Source organism: Pteropus alecto, unplaced genomic scaffold (assembly GCF_000325575.1).
Source record: "Pteropus alecto unplaced genomic scaffold, ASM32557v1 scaffold121, whole genome shotgun sequence".
In the NCBI taxonomy this organism is placed as follows: Eukaryota; Metazoa; Chordata; class Mammalia; order Chiroptera; family Pteropodidae; genus Pteropus; species Pteropus alecto.
The window spans coordinates 1,139,593-1,163,509 of NW_006434369.1; the positions used below are offsets into that span (position 1 = coordinate 1,139,593).

The following is a 23,917-nucleotide window of genomic DNA, read 5'->3' on the forward strand; positions in this document are numbered from 1 at the left end:
ATGCCATATCACCTATAATAGTAATAATAATGTTTATCTCAAGTGGTCAACAGATAATGTTTTGTTTTTTTAATCTACAAGAATTCTCTGACTTTCATGCTAGTAATGATGTAGAAGTGACAAGTAGAAAAGTTGAATGAAGACTACATGACATATGGAAGACTCATAAAAGAATTCTTGGAGACCAAAATGGCAGATAAACCAAAGACCAATTTGAAGAAAAAATACATTAATAGGCTTCCATTCCTTCTCTGCTTTAACTCATCAAGAAATATCCTAATAAATACATTGTTTTAATAACATGATTTAGAATCACACTCAAATTCCCTTTGACAGTGGCAAGTTTTCTTTTAAGGCTCCTAAGTTTTCAAAACGCTTTATTTCTCTCTCCTTTCTCTTTGGGAAACCAATTACCTTGGCATTTTTCCTTGAAGTAACATGTTTCTCTCTTTTAATCATGTGTCTTCAAGGTCACATGTGTATTTAATCACCAAGGCTTACCATTAGCTGCATCAGAAACTCAGTGGACACAGTATGAGTAAAGAAGGCAAGGAGAAATATTGCCTGTATGGCAGGCAAAATATCTAGAGTTCCAGAGCCAACTCTGTCAGTAATTGAATATTTTTACTGCATCTGTAAAATGAGATATTTGGTTAGATTTACTCTGAGCTCCTCTGATCTCAAACACAGTAATTTAGGCAAATTAGAGATTGTTCAGAAGTTGCCCTTCAGGATGGTTAATCTTCCTGGTGAATAAACAGATTGAAATTGAAATGGACATAGGCAGGAGAAAATGAAAGAGAAGCTGTTATAAATATCCAGGTCAAGATAACCTAGAGAGAGGAGAAAAGAAAATTGTGAGGAGGTTAAAAAGCAGAATAATTGTAACATACAGTCTGGTTGAGTGTGAGTCAAGGGAGACAAACACAACTCTGAGAAGTTAAGTGTGGGTGACTGAGAATATGGTAGTTTAAGAAAAGCTGAATAGTTAAGGATTTTTTTTTAATAATTCTTGGCTGAAGACATATAGGTTGAAATGTCTATCAGGTAGATGGCAGCTTAGAAAAATAGAGTTGAGATCAACTACATGGATATGACAGGTAAAGTTATGACACTGAATATGACAGTCAATGGGGAGAATATAGTCAAAATGTTAAAAAAAATGTTGACATGGCTAAGGATTCAAGGAGTTATATAGACCCAGCAATCAAATAATCATTGGTGACTATTAAAAGAAAACAAAACAAACAGCTATATATATACTTTTATTGCTATGTGTTCTAATTTTTAGAAAATTGCTACGTTTTTGTTATGGCCAAGTATAATGTCATTTATTGTACATGTTTCACAGGTGTATGAAATACATATACTGATATCTTGCATTTTGGTTGTTTTATCTCACATTTCTTACACACATACACACACACACACACACACACACATATGCTTTATGTTTTGGATCCTATTATTAAATACATAAAGATTGTTAATAGCCATGTCTCCATTGTTGATTGTAAAAATATAAAATATTGCCTTTTGCTTTAACGCTTTTTGCCTTAAATTTAAACTTACCTATTACTAATTTTATAACTCCAGCAAGTTTAAATAATTTGCTTGACGTGGCTTTATTGTACTTACATTTTAACTTTCCTTAGTCACTTCATTTTCTATCATCAGAGTTTCTCAACATTGGGATTACTGACATTTTGGATGGCTTAATATTTTGTTTTGGTGGCTGTGCTGTGTATTGTAGCATATTTGGCAGCATCTCTGGCCTCTACCCAGTAGATGCCAGGACCACCCCCACCTTCAATTATGACAATCAAAAATGTCTTCACACATTGGCAAATGTCCTTAGGGGGTCAGAATCAACCCGAGCTCCTCATCCTTTGAAAATGTAGGTTTTGGATATATCTTATATCCAGCATCTAACTGGGTTGTGCCACTTTTAGAGAAACTGAATCATCTTTTCTTTTAATAAATAAACTAATATCTTTGATGTTTTATTGTATTCTGTCCTCTTTTATATTTTCTGTTGCTTATGTTTCTTTTGTTTTCCATCTTTTGTTAAATAGAATATCTTATATATTGTCTGTTACATGTGTACATGTGTATTTGTGTGATATTTTCTTTTCCTGAGAAGTTAGAAGGTTTATAATCTGTTTTCTATTCTTCTAGTGGTTATAATGATAACTTCACATAACCTGTTAATGCTTTCCTTTTTTAAAAAATCCTCTTGACTATATTCATTGATTCTAAGCTATGAACCATGAAAAATTAACATACTCAAACTTCCTTTCACCTTTGAAGCAGGTGTAATTTTGCTAGTATTTTAAGCTTACTTTTTGCTTATTTTATTAGAATTACAGAGAATCAAAATGTTGTGAACTCTTTGTCTCAGAAATCCTCATCATCAACCAGTACCTTTATACTTTCCCCTGTATTTTAAAAGTATATATATGTTATTTACTTTATTTGTATTATATATATTTTATATATACATTTTAGATATTTGCCTATCTATATGTAGATCTATAGAGAGAGGGTTATATATTATTATATGAATATATATGGATATTTCTTTTGGTCAATAGAGCATTCTATCAAGGAATTAATTTCTATTTATATTTCAACCCCTAATGATAAAGAGCTTTGCTAAACAATTGTCATTTTAGTTAATCTCTAAATATCAAAGTAGATGTTACATTAGTAAGAAATAGTCATTTAATGAATTTTAAAAAAGAAAAGATAGATGGACATGTCATAGCTAAGATATTTTCAACAAATTCTAATAGAAAAATATATTGAAGGATGGTGATTGTGTAGACTGGAACTGTGAAGAACTTGCCTTGTTTCTCAACCTGAATTCTTTCAATATAGAAAATGATTAACAGTGGAGGAAGGCAAAGATGATAGTGTGTCAGTACATGTATGGTCTTATGAGTTGTTGGAATACTGAAATAATTCTCTTAAATCAGTACAGATATGCTGCTCTGACCTCCCAAGTACGCTGACTCCTCTTGACTGCCTCGGTCCCTCCCTTGGTATCCCCACAGTTCACCACATTGCATCACTAAAGAGTTAATGCTTGTCAGTCCAGGGAGCCTCAGGGACCCTGGTCTATTGCTGTAGCTCTCTGTTCTGTTTGGTGGTACCTGTGCTAATTATAAGATTAAAATTATCCTTGGTATGGCTCAAAGTCCCACTTCCTATTAGATGACTCGATAGATGATAGATAGATGATAGATATAGATAGAAATATGATGATGATGATGATGATGATAGATGATAGATAGATAGATAGATAGATAGATAGATAGATAGATAGATAGACAGACAGATATAGATAGATAGATGATAGACAGATATTCCTAGAAGTGGGCATGTTTCAGATCCATTCCCCACATTTCTCATTAGGTAAGGAATACACACACACATAATATTGAAGTATGAAGAATCTTTTACAATGAAAGTTATTACCTGTGCCAATTAATACTAGCATATTACCAAATATTTAATGCTTTTACTTGAAAAAATATAATCTCAAAGAGTGAATCTATGAAGTCTCCAGACACATGATTCTTAGATCTGGCATTGTCTTATATCAGGCATTAAAATTTGTCCAAAGGAGTAGAGAGTTCAGAACAAGCATATTAACAAGAAACTCACAGGATAAGGTAATACAGAGAATTCATAAAACTAGATCAGAGGATATGAATATTATATCAGTGAAAAAAAAAGGAAAGAATTATACAGAAAATTTCCAAGTGCTTCCATTATGGCTTTTTTGTTTAAGGAACAAATGTTCTCATGATATTGCCAACAGATCAAGAATTTGGATTTTGGAGTTACTTAGGGAAGTTGATACACAAAGGTCTAGTAAGAGATATATATTGAACAAAGGCACTTATGGCAAAGGCACAAAGGTCTAGTAAGAGATACATATTGAACAAAGGCACTTATGGAAAAGAAATGTATGTCTTAATATGTATGATGTTAATGTAAATAGTAGGAAGTAATTAAGTCATACTTTGCTTCTCCTGACAACAGAGCAATTCAAGTAATCACTATTGCAATTAATCCTTTCTCCAATGTGCTATTCACATTTTCTGATATTTTATATTGAAAACAACATATATCCTATCTTATCTTTTAGTCCGAGTTTTAGAAGATGGCTATTTGGAAATTTTAAGTCCATACCACAAAATACTTTTAATTATTTGCAAATCTCACTTTATTAAGGATAATTCATTAATAAAAATTGAAATATCCTTGTGATATATTTATTCTGATGGGGTTTTTGTTGTTGTTTTGTTTTTTTAAACACCTACAGCACCTGGTATACCTAGGTGGTCTCCCATCCAAGTACTAACCAGGCCCGACTCTGCTTAGCTTCTGAGATCAGACAATATTTTGATGATTTTTAAATCTCTTAATATCTTTGCTCTTTAATATTACCCACTTTATCTTATAGTAGACACTTTTCATGTTATGTGAAGTATTTTAAATATTTTTGCATTATAAATGACATTAAAAAATAACTTCATACTTAGAAATAAACAAAAGAAAATATAAAGAGAGTACAAGCTCTATTCTTAATTAGGAATGAAAACCAACTTGATGTAACTTAATGTTAAAAATTAGACTCAGTTAGAGAAGATGGCAAAATTGTTTATTAGTTTCAGGTGCTGAAAATATCATGGCGCTTGAACATTATTTGAGCTATTTATTCAACTACTTGACAGGAACTAATCATCAGCTCTTAGTTTAATCCTAAGCCTTCAGACCAAAAATGGCAAACAAATGAATTTTTGTAAATAAAAACAGACAAGCCCATTCTTAGTGAACTTCTTTATTGCTCTAATTAAGGGCAGGGTTTGAGAAAGGAGAGATCTGCGAAAGAGCACTTACTAAATTAAAATTAAAAGTGGGTAACATATATAGCAGGAAAAATAGGACAACTATGACTTTCTACATGAAATATGCCCTTTGCATTATTTAGATATTGCAATATCCCGTTAACAGGAAACATGGGGCTGTAAAGCAACAGGAAGCAGACAAGAAATTCCACAGAGAAACACATACCTCTTTGGAAGTAAATAAATCAATTGGCCTCCACTGAATAAACACGACTCAGGTTTTCTTAGATTATTCTTTCCTGGCTATCTCCAAAAGTTGCAACACCTTTACATTTTAAGATTAAGCTGTCAGTTCTTATGACAGATTTCTCTACTCTTAAGTTTCTAAGAGAGGAGGGGAATGTAGGGCAGCATTAATTTCTCTACCACATGGCACTGCTCTCTTAATAATTCATACTTTCACTGTCCAGGAGAAAAAATGGATACCTAGAGTGAGTACATGGAATCCTGACCCAGCTTTAGATTATAAATCATCACACTTGAAAGGTATGATTCAAAATCTAGTGTTGCTTAAGCTAAGACAATTAAGAAGATAGTTTTTAAGTGATGTTAGTTTGGTTAAGATTTCTAAGTCCTGACTAGAGCATAAGATAATTGCTGAAGCACAAACGTGGCAGTAGCAACTATAGAAAAAGTAAATACCATAGAAAGGGATTTTTTTTTAAATTACCTCATCTGTCAGTTTTACTGTAAGAGACATATGGTAAAATTGAAACTAAAGGTCACAGGCTGCTTTAGATGCATGGACTTAAAAATTAGAGAAAGTCGTCAACAACTTAGTTCTTATTCATTATAATCATTTCATTTAGGAAATCTCTAAAAGGCAAATGGAACTTTTGAGCTCATGAAAGATGAATTTTTGTCACTTTAGCCCCAGAGTGGCTCGAGGTCAGAAAAATAAAGTAATCATGTGCTAATAACAGTTTATCCACCCCTATCCTTGAGGAGTATGGAAATGACTGCCTAGAATTTTGCTTTACTACATCATTTACCAGGATGTGAGTATGTGTGTGTGTTTGCCCTTGAAAACTACTATATTGCTTCCCCAAAATAAAGGCCCTAAGGTCAGAAATGATTTCTTGTTTATCTTCAATATGGGTTTACAGCAATGTTTGTTAAATGATTCATTTCCCAACCCTCCACATTCTTTCTGATTCCTCTTGAAGCAGTAGTTTTTCCAGCATCTAACTTAACTGAATTACTTCTTTTATACCCTTGACATTTAATCTCTCCAAGCCTCTGTTTTTTAATCTGTAAACTGGGGGTGATGACATAACTTTACATATAAGTTAAAATCAAAATAGATAATCGAATAAAAAAAACACAGTTTAAAACAAAGTACCATAAAAATATGTCATTATAAAAAGGACAAAACAATGTGTAAAAGCAAGAAAAAATGAGGGAACTGTAATGAGAATGTAACGAGGAACCGAAAATTCTATTTTCTCAATCTTTATTCTATATTTCCTGGTATTTAGTGTAGTGGAAATCTTGACTTTACCCAGCCAATCTGAATTAAAAAAATACCTTTCGATAAAACACGAGACATGTAAGTGAAATATAATGCTAAATTCAAGAAACTGCAGAGAAATAAAGGTAAATTTTAAAGTAAATGACTTCTAGAATTTTACAAACTAGTTTCCAGACCTCACCTTCATCATTTCTTTCATTTCCTTTTGGTCTAATTAATCAAAATTCTTCTTCGAATGTTCATTTCTGGCCAGTATGTCTTCCTGAATATGAATAAGAAATAAAATACCATTTGATGTTTGAAATTATGGGAGTAATCTCAATGACGGAAATAGATGACTGGTAAAAGGGAAGCGAATGCCTGATTAAATATATTCATGAAGATGTCAAAGGCTTATAAAGCCAATATCTGGGGAAGAGAAAGCTGTAGGACTACCAGATCTTCTCTGGCGAAGCGCGTTTTCTGAAATTTATCACCACCATGGAAAACAAAGGGTTGTCACTGAAAGGTATGTTCAATAACTTACTGAGTTGCTGGCTTTATCAATACTCCTGTGTGGGTAATAATTTGAAATTTTAGTTAATATTCTCTCAGCAAGAGGTTTCAGGTTTATAGACTTTAGAAAGCTATCTAATCATTGCTCTAAAAAGCAATTGTACAAAGGCACAATAGAATAGAATAGCAGTTTTCAAATGGAGGAATCCTTCTTCCAGAGATATATAGGTAATGTCCAGAGATGTTTTTGGTTTGTCTTAATTGGGGGGTGAAGTACTCGTATCTAGTGGGTAGAGGTCAGAGATGCTGCTTAACATACTACAATGTACATACAGTACAGCCCCCAGAACAAGAAATTATACAGCTCAAATTTCCAACCATGCCAAGGTTGAAAAACACTGGACAAGAATAAGATCAAAAGTATAATTTATCACAACTCCAGAAGGCAGAAACTAACATTTTCTGGTTCCCAGGCCTCTTATGTGATTTGGCAAGATGAGTCGACCTGATAAAACTTGCAACTTTGAAGCCAAAATATAGACAATGATAGCAGAATTGTCTCTTACAATACTTTGTCAAATTGGTTTTAAGCCTAATAACATTTCAAAAGGAAAAACAGGCTAGTAAATACTAACTGCCTATACTTTCTTGGCTGACACTTACAAGAAAAATAAATTAGTATAACCATAAAATTTATTTTATGAAACAAAGACCCAAACATTTATCTACTTTATCTCATCTTAGACTATGAAAATCCTTCAGATGATAAATGTACAGATAAATGTATTCAGAGTTAAAGAATATCTATCCAGTTGTGAATCTCTTAGAACCAATTTCTCTAACTGCAAAGTACTTTTTATTCACACCTATAGATAAAATATACATTCAGCTATGTTACATGACTATAATGGACATAAACTTTAGGGAAACATCATGTTTTTGAAAAATTAAGTCTTACATGAATCATCTCACAACATTAATATTTTTTTTTATTTTGTAGCTAAAAGTTTGTTTAGTTATATTCTATACTAAGTTATTTTTAGATATTTAGGTTTAGGTATTTTTTTCACACAGAAATCTTTAGTACTCACCTAGTTTTATCTTGGACACTCCTAATTACATTTATTGAGGATTTTGTAAAAAACTTAGCTTTCTCCTCAACGCATTTTTATATCAGATGTTCTTTTGGAGTCATTTAAAGTTAAAAAGTGATTTTAATATATTATTTCTGTCCTTTTGAAAGTGTAAATTATTGATATGTTAAAGATGCGTATCTGTCCATCTGCCGAGATAGCAAATTGATAACTAAATAATCTTTGATAATTGTCAAAGATTTTTTAAATGGGCATTTAATAGAGCAGAAAAAGTGGATAAAATCAACTTCCTAGGGCCACTGTTTTCATATAATCAAAGACAAAATATTGTTCTTTACAAGTAATGGCAATGGCCTCTTCAAGACATCACGGTTACGGAGGTGGCCCCTGTTACATGTATGCAGACTGAGAGCACACAGGTGTGTATGATGCGAGATGAGGAAGTGAAAATGTGACAGTATTGGTGTCCGGCTTACTCCATCTGCTAGTAATGGGACTGGGAAAAGATCACTTAACCTCTCTAAGACTTCTCTTTCATCAATATAATTTGATGATAATAATGAAGATCGAGGATATCTCAGGGTTATTGTGAAATGAACATTTTTTTTTTTAACTTAAAGCTTTCAGCAAAGTGTCATGCAAACACATGGGGTTATGAAGGTGAATTAGCAGATCTAGGCTACAGCATCATTTTTATGTTAGAATTCTCTTCATATTCAATATTAGCAATCAGTCAATCATGTGATTATTCTTATTAAGTATGAATGTAAAACAAACAGATCGACTGTGCTATTTTTGCCATTTCAGTGTCTAAATGAAAGCATTAGTCAACATAGAGTTAAACATTTTTTTAATCCTAGAGAGCTAGGATGTTGAAAATTTTCAGAAATTCCCAAGACCCCAAACTATCTTCAAGGATTGACCTAAACACTCTGGCTCAGAATTAATTTAAGTTTCAAATGTTTGCAAGGTACAGAAGTACCTCTGGGAGCAATACAAAAATGTAGGGAGTAACCTACTTCTCAAATTATATATCTGTGCAAATATAATTATATATCTAAATTTACACAGTGGAAGGTGTTGATTCTTCCTCACCCCAGCCATTATAGTACTAAATCATGCAGAGGGCAGTAGAGAGAGATAAGGCTGTCCTCCACAGGATGACTTTTGATAACCTCAGTTGAATAGATCATCTGAGAATGGCTCCTGTTTTTGTTTAAGCAGGGTCACTCCTACTGCTGCTGCTGCTGGTGTCAAACCTGCTCCTGTGCAAGAGTGTAGACTCCCTGCCCATCTGTTCCAGTGGGGCTGTCAACTGCCAAGTGTCCCTCCGAGACCTGTTTGACCGTGCAGTCGTCCTCTCTCACTACATCCACAATCTCTCCTCAGAAATGTTCAACGAATTTGTAAGTACAATAGTTTATGTTTCTGCCCAGAAGAAACTTTCGCATGAATGACTGGGCTACATCACACTTTAAATAAGGAAAACGCAGGAGCAAACTTTCAAATTATATACCTTCTAGACAAAAGAAGGCATCAGTTTATAAAATGTGAAAAAAGAAGAAAGGGACAGTTTTATGAAATCTCAAAGATTCTTAGAGAGAGAGAGAGAAGTTCTGTGGTGTCTCTTTTTATAAGGAAAATAATCCTACTGTATCAGGGTTCCACCCTTATGGCCTCATTTAACCTTAATTATTCCCATAAAAATCCTATCTCCAAATATAGTACATTGGATGTTGAGGCTTCAACATATGAATTTGGGGGGACACAGATACCTAACATAAAGTACTTTTAGGTGTGGCCGAGGGAAAAGAAACATGTCGATTCCGTGTCCTTACATGGAAGGTGCATGTCTCCCAAGGTATTCTTCACCTAGCACATTGCAGATATCCAATAAATGAAAATTGCACTGCAGTGAATTGGGTGGATTGAACAGTTAAACTAAGCTGAATACATGTTAGGAAAATAAACAAGTAACTATAGCTAGCTTTTCTGAAACCCAAGAACACTGTGAATTATTGTTCTAAGATTTCCAGTATATATGTTTAGAATTAAAATGGATTAGTTTAGATCTGGAAACAATTATTCTCCTTCTGATTAAGATACTTTGAAAGTTGTATGTTAACTCTTTTAGGTCAATAAAGGATCATACATTGGATTAGAGCTTCGATAAATCAAGGGGTCTCCATAAAGAATGTGGGTCAATGCTTGCAATAAATGTGTATTTATATAGTTCTTTTTACTCACTATTTTTCTTTCATCTTCCATATTTGATTGGCATCTTTTGTCTTCAAAATCTTCTTAGTAATCTCTTTCAACTTTTGTTAAAGATTCATTTTTATTTGTCAATGCATTTAGCTATTTTTCTCCTGTTCTTATTCTCAGTCCATTGCTTAATATTTCCTTAAATTTTATGCCTTGTTTTTCTGACTTATTATTTTGTCATGATCAGAAAATTGTATTCTGTATTAATGATGAACATGGTAAAATATATGTGTAGATTCAGAGATGAGTAAAGAAAAATTATAATTTTTAATTCCTATTAAAGAGCATATCAATTCAGACCTACAGTGAGCAAGAGATTAAATGGCTAAATATAGGTATATATGCACCATAACATTTGGTTTAAATACTAAAGAAAAATGATAACTAATTTAATATTTCATATTTTTAGTATTTTTAGTGTTTGCTTTCCAAATAGTAATTTGTGGGAAGGTTGAACTTAAACAAGTAATAAAGAAGAGTTTGGAATTTAGAAAAGTTTGATTTAAAAAATGTTTATAGAAATAATGGAAAGAAAAGGTAGAGAAGAGGGTGACTTTAAATTTTGGGTTTCAATTTGTATGTGGCTCTCATTTTTAAAAAGTTACACATGTATCAAATTTGCTAATATTTTGGGAATGGGTTCACTGATTCAATCAAATGCCCAAATCACCCTAACTGAAATGCTTGATCACTTCCAGGATAAACGGTATGCCCAGGGCAGAGGGTTTATTACCAAGACCATCAACAGCTGCCACACTTCTTCCCTCTCTACCCCTGAGGACAAGGAGCAAGCCCAACAGATCAATGTGAGTCTTTTATCCAAGTTTCTCACCCTAACAACTGAGGCAGTACACTGGTATTACCATGTTGTAGATTATTGGAGGCACTACAATAGGTAATGATAATTGCATGTTCAGAGCAAAGAGGAGGAAGAGTAAGCAATCAAAGAAAAATTACATTATGTAGTCAATGAATTATCAGTAAAATCAAATTCTGACTAAGGATTGTAGCAGCAAATTAAATAACAAATCTATAAATTGTCCACATAGACGACATGATGTTAACTGATGCCTTAGACCCAGGACTGCATATATTACACTGTACAAAAGCATGAGATGAATTGGACTTTCATGTGTAAAATGTAAGGTTTGCAAAATTCATGGATATGTAAGAATTGCAAATGCATTTTTATTTATAACATGTTACTAGTGGCTCCTACAAGGACAGCATTTCACATTTTCACATTACTGACCTCTGCACCATCTGAGCCACCTCTTCTGGATTTTCAAGGCTCTCCCAATTCTCCTACTTCTTCATTATTCACACTCGTTTGCCACCTCTTACTTCCAAATGATAAGTCTTCCCCCAAAGCAGGTCCTATAAAATATGATGCTTTGTTTCTCATGACTAAGATTATGCCTCTATTCTGATGACAACAAAGACTGCATATCAAGCCCAGATCATTTATCCGAATTTCTATTTTTTAATCGTTATAAATTTTTCCTTCTAATTCCCTGCCATAACCACAGTTAACATAATTTAAAATAAACATCTTTATATATTTACCCCCATAAATACAACCTGTTCTCTCTTTACAACTTTGTTAATGGTACCAGCATTTTTCTTATGTCATTTAAGCTCATTAATAACAATTATGATAATAACGATGATAATAATAAAATAAAAGAAGGTAAAGAAGGAGGAGGAAGAGGAGCCACTACACTGCCAGACACTGTGCAAAGCACTTCATGTGCATTTCTGTATTTAATCCTCACACAAAATCCTGTAATGTAAGGTATTGTTATTACACTTACTAAGTGTAATAAGGACACAGAGGCTTGGAGAGGCTATAGAATTTGCACCAGTCACACCAGTAGTGAACAGTGGGCCTGGTCTTCGTCCAGTTCAAAACCCTCACTTTTGTTGTTACAATGCCCTCCATAAAACTAGACTGCCATGCATGATATGGCCTGCTCTTTACGGTTCCTTTGTTTTATATCCTAGTTTATGTCTCCATTGCAATGTTTATTCAATTCTTCTCTATTCTTCATTTCCCTTACCACTAGACTAGTTCATGGACATCAAGAAAGCAAATATTTTAAATCAGAGCTGATCAGCTCTGAAGTTTCATGCAAAATCCTGGTAGCAGTAAACTAGAAGGCAAAAACCTTCATTGTGAATTCCTTCAATGCTGTAATTAAAGATAGCATTGTGCCATTTTATTCACTTGAATACATCAATAACTAGACTTCTCTGATAGCAGCATGGGGCAGGGTTCACAGATTGAGGAAGCATGTTTCCAAATTCCATGTCTTCTTTGTTGTTGCTTTGTTCTAATATTGTAAAATAAAGCTAAAACTCACAAGTGAATATATTAATAGATGATTTGATTCATTAATAAGAATAAATTTTCAGGTGAAAATGATTTGGACTCTTAGTCATTGACACTGGTGGAATCTATCTTTCCTTAGTCAGAAAAGGCACAAATAGAGATCTAACAAAACTCTTTGGTTTCTCCCCATGGACAAGCAAAGCAGTCAGATATAAAATAATTCCCTGAGTGGGCGAATGGTAGCATTTCAGAAGGAAAACAAAATTCTTTGGGTTATAAATTAGAACTCTCATTAGAAGGAGTAGTTATTTAAATAAGCCAGGTTTTTTGGTTTTGTTTGTTTGTTTGTTTTCTAATTTTAGCAAAGTGTAAGCCAATAGCTTAAATTTTATATTTTTATAAATTTTACCACCTACAAAAATTTTACACAAAGAAATGAAAAAGAGGTATTTAGGTCAGTCTCTTTGATCAAAAATCATATGTAACCAATCATATTGTACTTATTTTAATGCGATTGTTTTAATGGTTGCTTAGCACGAAGACCTCCTGAACCTGGTACTCAGAGTGTTGCGTTCCTGGAATGACCCTCTGTATCATCTAGTCACAGAAGTGCGTGGTATGCAAGAAGCCCCGGATGCTATCCTGTCTAGAGCAATAGAGATTGAGGAACAAAACAAACAGCTTCTAGAGGGCATGGAGAAGATAGTCGGCCAGGTGAGGGGTCTCTTGACACTTCTTCATTTTTCTCATTAATGAAAGAAGTGACCTCTCTGATGAGGAATGAATATTGAAATATCACACTTTGCAAGAACAAAATTTAGGCATTTTATATTCTAAATTGCTATTAAATAAATCAAGAGCCTAGTCATGTGTAGTGATAGATTCTATTGTAAGTGAATCTTAGCATTCTACTGTGTTATTTGACAGGTGCAGCCTTTCTATACTGCAGACAAATCCACCCAAGCCTTGGTCTCTCCTGGGGCAAGCAGTTAAAATATTTTCAAGGGAAAAGAAAACTGGAAAATAGAATCTGCAAGATCAGAGTTTTCCTCAGGCATTCCAGGATGCCTGTTTTTGAAATTCTGCTCATATTCTTTATCTTTTCTCCCCACACCAAAGCATGAGAGTGGGAAGGGAGAAAAGAGAAAATCAAATTCAGATTGGATGATGTTTCCTCCCATTTCCTCCTTCCCCCTCTGCTAGACATTTTTGTGAGAGAAGGAAGATCGAAAAGATGAGGCCACACTAGATTTCAGTGGGTCACAAAAGAAGGGGCTATATCTTTTCTGAAATGTTCTTTATTTTGTAATCTGTAGAAAGGCGCATATCCTAAATTTTGTTTGGGGAGACTTCAAAAATGAAACTCATACATTGCATTTAATCTCCCCCAAATAATTGGTCATATTTAGATTGAGGTAACATTTGCAATATATATCTCCATTTAGATGGGGTCATTTCAACATGAGTATGGTAACATCTAAACAGCTTTCTGAAATAATGTATCATCTAAAGAAAAATATGATTATAGGAATAATAACAGGAGGAATTTTATATTTCTCTTATTGAGTACAAAGTACATGTTATCATGTATCATTTTGGTCATTTTCATAGAAAAAGAATATATCCAACACAAATACAAAGCATATTTTAACTTTAGGACATGTGAAACAAACACCTAGATTTTCAAGTTATTTTCTTCATTACCATTGGCCTACTTTCATAGGTCACTAATTTGCTCTATAATATTTCATTTTCTGTTCTTTTTTACTACATATTTATTTACTCTTGTTCATATCATTGTCTCATGCACAATAAATTTTGCCTTAGGACTCAAGCACCAATAAAAAACATAAAACAAGCCAACAAATACACACACTCACACACACACACACAACACACACACACTTTAAATTACAGTAAAGAATCTCAGGTTTCAAAAAATATTCTTAGTCTGCAGGAGAAAGTTATTTTAGCAATTAGAGTCTACAGGCACCCCACATAGTATATCTCCAAACTAGCCGACATCCCTAGTTGCCAAGCTGTTGCTCATTCTCAGGTCCCTGGTCACTCCCAGCCCACAAGGGCTCATAGAACGCTGAGAGGCACATGCTCCTCCATCACATTGCTCAGTAGCCTTTTATTATCACAGTCGTGCTCCCACCCACTACCATCCCTCACAACTGGTGGGGTTGTTGTCAGTACTCCCTTCTTATAGGTACTTTTCCTAACACCTCCCACCCCACACACCTCAAAACAAAATTACTGTTCCTCATAGAAATTTGGGGCTTATCTATCCTGGGTGGATTGTGAAAGTCTCCTGACTACAGCAGATCATCTGAGTTTTAGTCATCACTAGATCATCTGCACCTTAAAACATCAAGTAGAATCCTCATCGTTTCTAAGTTTTCTGGTACATAGACTATGTGGAGACTAGAATCAGCTCAAAGCAGGAAAAACATCAATGTAATTATAGTGACCTATCAGAGGAAATAAAGTACTAAGTGTACATCAGAGACAAGATTCATGAAATGAAATAGTTGCTCAAATGCAAGGATTGAGGCTAGTTCCTTCATTGTCCCTCGGTCACATTCACTTCTACATTCAATTAGCAACTTTCTGGTTCTCCATTTATCTACTCCTGCACAAACATACTTCATCTGTGATCACATACATGTGAGGAAACTTGTATGTGAGTTGCGCTTCTAGTTTTTACATTATAAATAGATTTCTGATGCACTGGCTCAATAATCCATGCCTCTGTCAGTTTTACATTCATGTCTCTTCCACAAATCTTAATTCAACAATTAGAAGAAACAAAGATAAGCAACTACTAATAATACTACTAATAAATCACTCTCTTTTTGGTTATTAGGTTCATCCTGGAGTCAAAGAAAACGAGGTCTATTCTGTCTGGTCAGGACTTCCATCGTTGCAGATGGCCGATGAAGACACTCGCCTTTTTGCTTTTTATAACCTGCTCCACTGCCTACGCAGGGATTCACATAAGATTGACAACTATCTCAAGCTCCTGAAGTGCCGAATCATATATAACAGCAACTGCTAAGCCCGCATCCTTTCCATCTATTTCTGAGATGGTTCCTAATGATCCATCCCACAGCAAGCTTCTTTTAGTTTTATAGCTTTTTAATGCATGCTTGGTGTAATGGGTCTCATCTTAAAAAATAAAAGCTGATTCCTTAGAGGCAATTTGTCAGTTTCTTATCTTCATTTAATAGAAAGTCAAAAGACAATCCATCACTACCATTGAGAAATTCCTATTAAAATTTGTCACAAATGGCAGAAGTTAGCATTACAAATAAGACACTTATCAGATTACTTTAGAACCACAGTAAATTATTATGGGTCAAGTTATTAGAATCAAAGAATTTGATAATTATTAATTATGCTGATTATGCAAACAAGAAGATTGAATTCTCAGGATTCTTTACAAAATCCAGCTAACTTTCACAGTGTTATGGCAGACAATATAAGTGCTATGAATACATAATGCACCCAAATAGCATGAGGTTTACTGAACAGTCTAAAATTATTAGGATATTTTCTTAGTCCATTCAGGCTAATACCGCAGACTGGGTGACATAAACAACAGAAATTTATTTCTCACAGTTCTGGGAGCTGGAAGTCTAAGATCAGGGTGCCTGCATGGTTGGATGAGGGGTCACAGGCTTTTCATTGTATCTTCACATGGCAGAAAGGGCCGAGAGCTCTGTGGGCCTTTTTAATAAAAGCATTAATCCCATTTATGAGGGCTCTATCCCTATAACTTAATTACCTCCCAAAGACCCCACCTACTATCCCTTTGGGGATTAGGATTTCAACATATGAATTCGGGGGAGACACAAACATTCAAATCATGGCAGATACACACATGAAATAGTTTCATCCTTCTCCAGGGGCTGTCTTCAACAATGCTCTACTGAATTCTCATCTCCTTAGTATCATCTTGGACACATTCCATACTTTCTAGTCACACGGGGTCTAACAAGTCAAGTCCAGGCAAGTTTTAACCCCATCCTATATTCAACTTCTTTAATGCTTTCCTCTCCACTATTACGGCTTAGAGACCTGATGCGGAAAGCTCTTCAAGGTTTCTTCCCTCTGCCTCTTCTGGATCTCCATTCCTCTGGCTATGTTGGACGGGATAGAGGATGAGGAGAGATGGAAAAGTCCTGACATCTCTGACTTATGTGGTGCTAGTGTAGCCTTCTCATTGATGAGAGGGACTAACCTTGAATTCTCTCAGAGTGGCAAGTGTCTCTCTTGTGATTCTCCAGGACATTCACAAGTGGGGACACCTCTCTCTATAGTTTCTTTACCAGAAGAAATACTCTGGCTTGATTCTTCTCTCCAACCCATAGCTCTGCCATCTGCAGTATTCTCCACAGCATCTACTGTTGTTCCCCTTGTCCAATAAGCACCCTACTATAGAAAATTGACCCAAGGTCAGCTATCTACCAGTTGACCCACAGGAAACCCAAGCATCGAAACCACTCTAACTGAGTGGCAATAATGCTAAATTGCCTCTGACCCCTTCCTGGTGGAATCTCTTGACAATCCTCTTCTCTTGTTCACAGAGTGGATCAGAAAGTTGAATTCATAAGCAGATGTTAACAGGAATGAAATGCCATTATCTCCTTCTTCTGGAACCAATGAGTAATTATCTCAGTCAATAATCATCTTAGAGAGTTGGCCTTACAATTATTCCCTACTCTGCCACTGAATTATGCAACACACTCCTCATACATTTAATCTTCTATTGATTGATACTGGAGAGAGGTGACTGGATTAGGCAGCTCAGTTTGTTCAACTGCCTCTAAACAACCTGGAATAAGGACCGATCTCTTGCTTTTCTCTTTAGAAAACAGAGGTATCACCAGGCTGTTTTTGCAGTAGATTTAGGGCTTTAGCAAGAATTTCTAGACAACAGACAAAAGGAAATATTCCATCCAACATCCTGATAGAGATGAAATTAAAAGGTAGAGGAAAAGAGGAATGAAGAGGCAGAAAGGAAGAAGGAGAGGGAAGGAAAGAAAAACAAGAAAAGGAAAGTGAATAAAAAGACAGGCTGTGAATGATGAGATACTATTGGAATACTGTATTTGGTGAAGACCTAAATTTTTATGCCCTAAGAGTAAATATCTCATTTTTCACTTTTACCTCCCATTTCCTCTTCTCTCCTTCTTGTACAAAATGTCCCTTTATATTAGGAGTATTCTTTGCCCTTAATAATTGACTTGCAATAGTTCTAGAGATGAGCAGAACTTGGCAACTCTTCATATCATATTTCAAGGCCATTTTCTCCTGCCATTTAAAGAATTCTTTCCCCCTTGTATAGAAACATTGTCTATCAAAACCAATCTCTTCCCTTATTGCCAAAATTATTTTTGTTTGAGTCCTGCTCCTGCTTCTAGCTATGATGACCCAAACCTTTCAGAATAAAACAGAACTGTCCCCCAAACCAATCTATCAATCTCTTCCTTTGCTCCTGCATGCATGCAAAATGCTAGCTTTCTCATATTTCAGCTTTCTTCTTTTAAAAAGCATAAGAGTCTGGGGGAAACCTTTATGCACTTTCTTTCTAAGTCATTTATTGCTGCAAACATCTAATTCTATTGTATTACCCACTCGACTTCCTTTTCTTCAATTTCTAGATATTTCCAACAGAGAGGATGGTATTTATCAGGGGTGAAATTTGGCAATAAAAGAACAATGCAATTGTATGAAACATAAGTTCACCACTAGCCCACATACGTCTTCATGTATTCTTCTCTTCAAAGTTTATTCCAAGCACAAATTTAAGACCAGTTAAACAACTGAGCTGGTGATAATAAAAGGTCTCTCCCTGCTTGACCATGACATATAAACTGAATACTGTAGTTTTCAGACAAAATTGAGCAGAGCCATAGGTGTTCTGTAGAGTCAGCAAGGGGTAGCTAGAAAGAAGATATTTAGGGAAAATGTAACAAGAACTCCCCTGCCAACCAAGGTGAGTCTATTTTTCTTTCCTCCTTTCACAGATTTCCATGTAGAATTACATATGAAGGAATAACCCTGCTATAGCAAGAACAATAGCTGTGGTTACAAAACAGAAACAAATGAAAAACCCTTGAAATGCACTGATCTCATAGATTAGCGAATCACATATCATGGCTACTAAAAAGACTGTAAGAGAGGCAAGAAAAATGTCTATCTTCTAGAAGTTTATTCTCAAGTTGTACAGAGAGTGTTACATAAACATGCAAATTTACCATATTATATGATAGAGAAAAGTTAGTAAAACAGGCCATGCTAAACGAAGTGCTAGAGTGAATGAAAGAACAGCTAGGAGACATCTGGATGTGAGAAGAAAGTTTTTTGAAGTGACATGATTATGACGGTTTTATGATGGAATTTTAAAGGTTTGATGGGATTATGTAGGCAAAAATAGGAAGACAGCATATCGGTCAATTAATTTAGAATCATTTGATGATATTTATATCATAAAGGAACTGAGAAGTTAATATGGCATTATAAGGTATCAGTAAATAATCAAGTTTGATGAAAACGCAAGAAATGTTTATTTTTTTAAGAGATATGTAATATCTCTCCTTATTATGTTCCCATGATATGCTATACATATTACTGTAGGGTAATAATGGAGAAAACTCTTGTAAGGATTGTTTATGTATTGTGGGGCATCATTTATGCGAATTTGGAGAGTTTGTATTTATTCTGCAAGGCAACAGGAAACTGGGAAATTTTAGGGTAAGAGAATAGTATGTCTAGAATTGGAAAATAGAACATTAATCTGGTTTGGAGGGTTGTGAGAGTCTGGGTCTTATAGAGAAAAAGAAACGGTCTAGAAAGAAGTTGGAATATTATTATGACACTTTGAAAGAAAATCAAAAGGGGCTCTGCCTAGAGGAAAGAAGCAAAAGATGTGAGAGATCTTAGAACAGCAATAGGCCTCCACTATATAGAGGGAATGAGGTAGATACAAGAGTCAAAAAGCCATCCAAGAATATGAGGCTAGATGAGTAAATAAATGATGGTAACGTCAGAGAAAGAGACAGGGGAAAAGATAAATTAAGATTTCTTCCAAATATATCTGAACTTTATTTTCCCATATTTCATCAACTTTGTTCCAGAAATCATTAAAAATGTTAAGTTACTTTAGCAAATCACAGAGATGGGTATGCACAAGAGCCTCTATTAGACTTTATCAAATACCAGAACCAAAGCATTTATACTACCAAATAATAACAAATGGTCAGGCACTGGTCTCTTATTACACTTAAATAAGACATACATTGTAAAGCATAGTGGATGGATGAATAAAGTAAAATGAAAATAATCCAAGTCTTTACAGTGCCAGCTCTACACAAAACCTGAACAAAGCCCAAGTACTGTTCCCCTTCAACATTTGTCGCTTTCTGTTTCTCCTTCCTTTCTCCTGAATCCATCCCTGTTTATTGTTCCTTCCTGTTCTTACTCTCAGCAAATAATCAGTTAATCACTAATCCAATAAATAATTAAAAAGTGCTCACTCCTAAGATAATATTCATATTGAAAACACTCTTGAAAGGAAAGCTTTCTAATCTCCTGAAACTAAAACTCTAAGAGTGGAGTCACTATTCCCCAGTAGCATCTTTCCCAAACGCCTGGTAGGCAGCCAGATAGGCTCTGCTACTTAAAAATCTGTGGCAATAATTATAACCTAGTTGGATAGTGAAGATAGGAAAGGCAAATAAAGCAATGAAAGACACTTAAAAGCAATGCATGAACAAATGGAAGAGATTATGTTTTAAAAAGAGATCCACACTTCACACCATACCAGCCGGATGGCATCCAGGTGAGCCTGATCAAAGGTGGCTTCTTCGATGAAGGCTCTCTGTGAATAGGCACTGAGAGATCTTATTTAGCTCAGCTGTTTAAACATGAATTTTCGATTCTAAGACTCAGAGCCACTAATTCCATTGTTTTATGCAGCAAATTTTGACAATCTTCTGTTAATTACTAATCTCCAAACTATTTTGACTTTACGAGAACACTGTCAGTGCCCAAAATTATATAATTTAAAAGTTTTATACATATATTGCTATTCTAATATTATGGAATTAAAAATATATGCAAAATATAGATCAAAAGAAAATTAGATAAAAATAAATAGAGATGCTAATATTTTCTTCCCAAGGGGATGAGGGCACCACTCACTTTTAAAGCCACTGGACTAATGGACTCTGTATTCACACATATAATTATATCGCAGTTGTTTAACTCTCATAATAAAATAATTTCTTTTACAAACAATTAAATCAAAACTCTCGGAATGCCACAAGGGGCTGGGAATAAAATTGTATATGAATATCTCTCTTCATATGCATACATAAAAGTTCATAAGCTCAATTAAGTAATCACCAATAGCCTTTTATTATTCCATCAATTCATCTACTGCTAAATAATAATCCAAATTTTATGAGAGATTTCCTCAAGGGTTTAAATTTCAAGGTATGTCAGAAGCAAAGCAATTGCTTACAAAAATAAACAAAATGTATGGTTATCATTATAAGTACATATCAATTTGTATAGAGAATTAATGAAAAATACAAAAGACTTTAAATAGGATAAAACAGGAAGCAAACTCACTCTGAGATGGATGTGCAAATTGTTTAGAGTACAGTAAGTCCTCGCTTAATGCTGTAGATAGGTTTTTGAAACTGTGGCAAAATAATGCATAATGAAACCAGTTTTACCACAGGTTAATCCATGTAAACAAGAGGTATGTTCTCATCAAGGCTTCTCATCAAGGTTATAATGAAAAGACATTGAAGGAGATGACATTACTTGAGGAACTGCTGTGCTTCTCCAACCGCCCCTGTCTTCCACAGAAAGAGGGCTACCAGCTTCCACCTCCTCATGCCTGGTGTAGTCTTTTCTCTACAACTTCTTTCATTAAATTGTCTTTTCTCGATATAAAACAGACCTGGACTTCTGGTCCAGACAAGGTAGCATAGATCTGTTTGTGCCCACTCCTTATCCTGAAAATAACAAGAGGCCACTAGAATAGACTTCTGCTAGTTGGTAAGAATAAGGTGAACTGGAGACTGGAGAAGGAACACAGCAGCACCCAGTGGAAGAAGGCCATCACGGCCCAGCATTTCCTGACTCCCAAGACAGCCTGGGTAGGGCCATTTCTCTCTGGGATGAAACCTGAATGAACATAAGGTGAGCTGGGCCCAATCAGCAAGAAGGATGGATGGGGAGAAACACTCTCTAGGCAAGAGACATCCATCACACAAGCAACCTGATTCTGGAAGTCTGGAAGCCTCTATGTCCCGAGGACCTATGACATGTCCCCTCCAGAGGGCGCCTGTGAAGGGATCCCACCACAACAAGCGGCTCAGGCCAGAAACACTCTCTAGTCCCCTCTCAGGGGAAGATCCTGTTAGAACAAGTGCCTGGCCAGGGAAGCCACCATGAGCCTAAAACTCAAACTAGGGACACGAGAGTAGATGGGCAAAACCAGGAAGATAGACCCAACCATACAGGCAGCAAGGTCTGGAATGTTTCTTTGTCTTCAAGAGTCCAAAACTCTTCTCCACCCAGAGACACTGGGGTGCCTGGGGCACTTGTAGGGGATCATGTCACAACAAGGTCTGGCTTAGAAAGCCTCTTTTTCCCTAGAGCCCCAGGCTGCCCTCTATTACCTAGAGACACACAGAGACCCAGCATCAAGCAAATCAAACAGACCAAATAACATGGCAAAGGCTTTAGATGTTAAACTTCCTATGAAACCAAAGGCTACAAACTAAGCCAAGAACTGCATGCTAAATCTAAACAGGGTGACTTTCTACTAAAACAAGACTAAATAGGATCCCTGAGTCTTCTAACATAAGACAAAATGTCCAAACAACAACTAATAATAATTGTCATACCTAGAACCACGAAAATGAAAACTTGAATGAAAAAAGACAACCAACCAATGTCAACACTAAAATCAGATGTCATTATCTGACAAAAGTTTTAAAGCAACTGTCATAAAAACACTTTGAGATAAATTACAAATTCCCTTAAAACAAATGAAAAAAATTTTATCAAATAAATAAAAGTTACAAAAAAAAATGGAAATTATATGACTGAAAGATACAATAACAAAGAAAAATACTCACAGAGTAGACATGACAGAGGATAAGAATCAGTGAACTTCAGGATGGAGTTGATGCAATCTGGAAGTAAAAAGATGAAAAAATATATACCATGAAACATTAATTTTTAGAAAGCATTTTAACATTTGATAAAGTAGACATCAAAAAAAAGCAAATTCCTAGAGAAAAATAACATGAGGAAATTACATAAGGATAAAAGGATCAACCCATGTAAATTAAATGATACATTTCTAAATGATCCATAGGTCAACAAAAATGTCTCAATGGAATTAAAAAATACATAGAATTCAATTTTTAAAAAATGAAAGCATAATATATCAAAATATATGAGATGTAGCTAAAGCAATGCTGAGAAGGAAATTTATAAAACTAAATGCTTATATTACAAATAAGAAAAGGTCTGAAATAAATAATAAAATTTCATACCTCAAAAACTATAAAAAAAGAACAAGTAAACCTAACACAAGCAGATGAAAGGAAATAATAAAAAAGTAATAGAAATCTATAAACTCAAAATAGAAAAAAAAAACTTTAAAAAAGTCAATGAAACAAAAACCTTTAGTTCTTTGGAAAAATCAATAAAATTGATAGCCGTCTAGCAAGACTGATAAAATGAAAAGAAAGAAGATACAAATCACCAATATTAGGAATGAGAGGATATCACTACGGATCCTACAGTTATTTTAAAAAGTTAATAAGAGAATGTTGCAAATACTTTTACACTCATGAAGTTGACAACTTAGAAGAAATTCACAAATTATCGCAACTTAACTGACAATGAGATCATCTGAATAGTCCTATAATCTTTAATGGCATTGAAAAAAACAATTTTTATAGCATAAAATATGGATGTACTTGATATTTTCTATTTGCCTCTCCAAAATCACTCTTGATCCTTTTCTATTATGTTACGGGCCTTTGGAGGTTGACCTGACCAGACTGCATTCCTCTGGCTTCCTTGGCCTCTGGCTTCTGCTTGAATTTCACTAGTGACAGATACTGGAAAGAGATTGGAGAGTCAGTGGAGAAAGGGATTAGTGCATTTATTTTCTCCCTATGACTCTCTTCCTGCTGGAAAGTGGCCAGATTTTCCCATTGGATTTCATAGCTCTGGTCAGACACCCTCTCCTACAGGTACAGCTACCTACAAATCTCTCTACAGATTCCACTGTTCA

The 23,917-nt window shown here is 34.8% G+C and overlaps 1 protein-coding gene and 1 long non-coding RNA gene across 3 annotated transcripts; one reads left to right on the plus strand and one right to left on the minus strand.

Moving 5' to 3' along the window:
• Nucleotides 1-6,570: 6,570 nt before the first annotated feature.
• LOC112477641 lies at nucleotides 6,571-23,682 on the minus strand. Its single transcript, XR_003045541.1, has 4 exons — nucleotides 23,598-23,682; nucleotides 22,746-22,802; nucleotides 11,497-11,621; nucleotides 6,571-6,652 (listed from the first exon to the last, which is right to left on the minus strand). It is a non-coding gene; the product is annotated as an uncharacterized LOC112477641 (long non-coding RNA).
• On the plus strand, nucleotides 6,695-15,782 carry PRL (prolactin). 2 transcript variants are annotated; one of them, XM_006909231.2, is made up of 5 exons: nucleotides 6,695-6,898; nucleotides 9,201-9,385; nucleotides 10,943-11,050; nucleotides 13,111-13,290; nucleotides 15,449-15,782. In XM_006909231.2, the coding sequence occupies exons 1-5, from the start codon at nucleotides 6,871-6,873 to the stop codon at nucleotides 15,638-15,640; spliced, it is 693 nt and encodes a 230-aa protein (XP_006909293.1). In that variant the 5' UTR covers nucleotides 6,695-6,870; the 3' UTR covers nucleotides 15,641-15,782. The 2 variants fall into 2 exon arrangements, with proteins under 2 accessions (XP_006909293.1, XP_006909294.1); XM_006909232.2 differs by having other exon boundaries at nucleotides 9,204-9,385.
• Nucleotides 23,683-23,917: the final 235 nt, after the last annotated feature.

Coding starts and splice junctions, on each gene's coding strand:
- PRL (XM_006909231.2), top strand. CDS start 6,871: ATGGAAAACAAAGGGTTGTCACTGAAAG. Junction 11,051..13,110: donor AGCAAGCCCAACAGATCAAT/GTGAGTCTTTTA, acceptor ATGGTTGCTTAG/CACGAAGACCTCCTGAACCT. Junction 13,291..15,448: donor TGGAGAAGATAGTCGGCCAG/GTGAGGGGTCTC, acceptor TTTGGTTATTAG/GTTCATCCTGGAGTCAAAGA.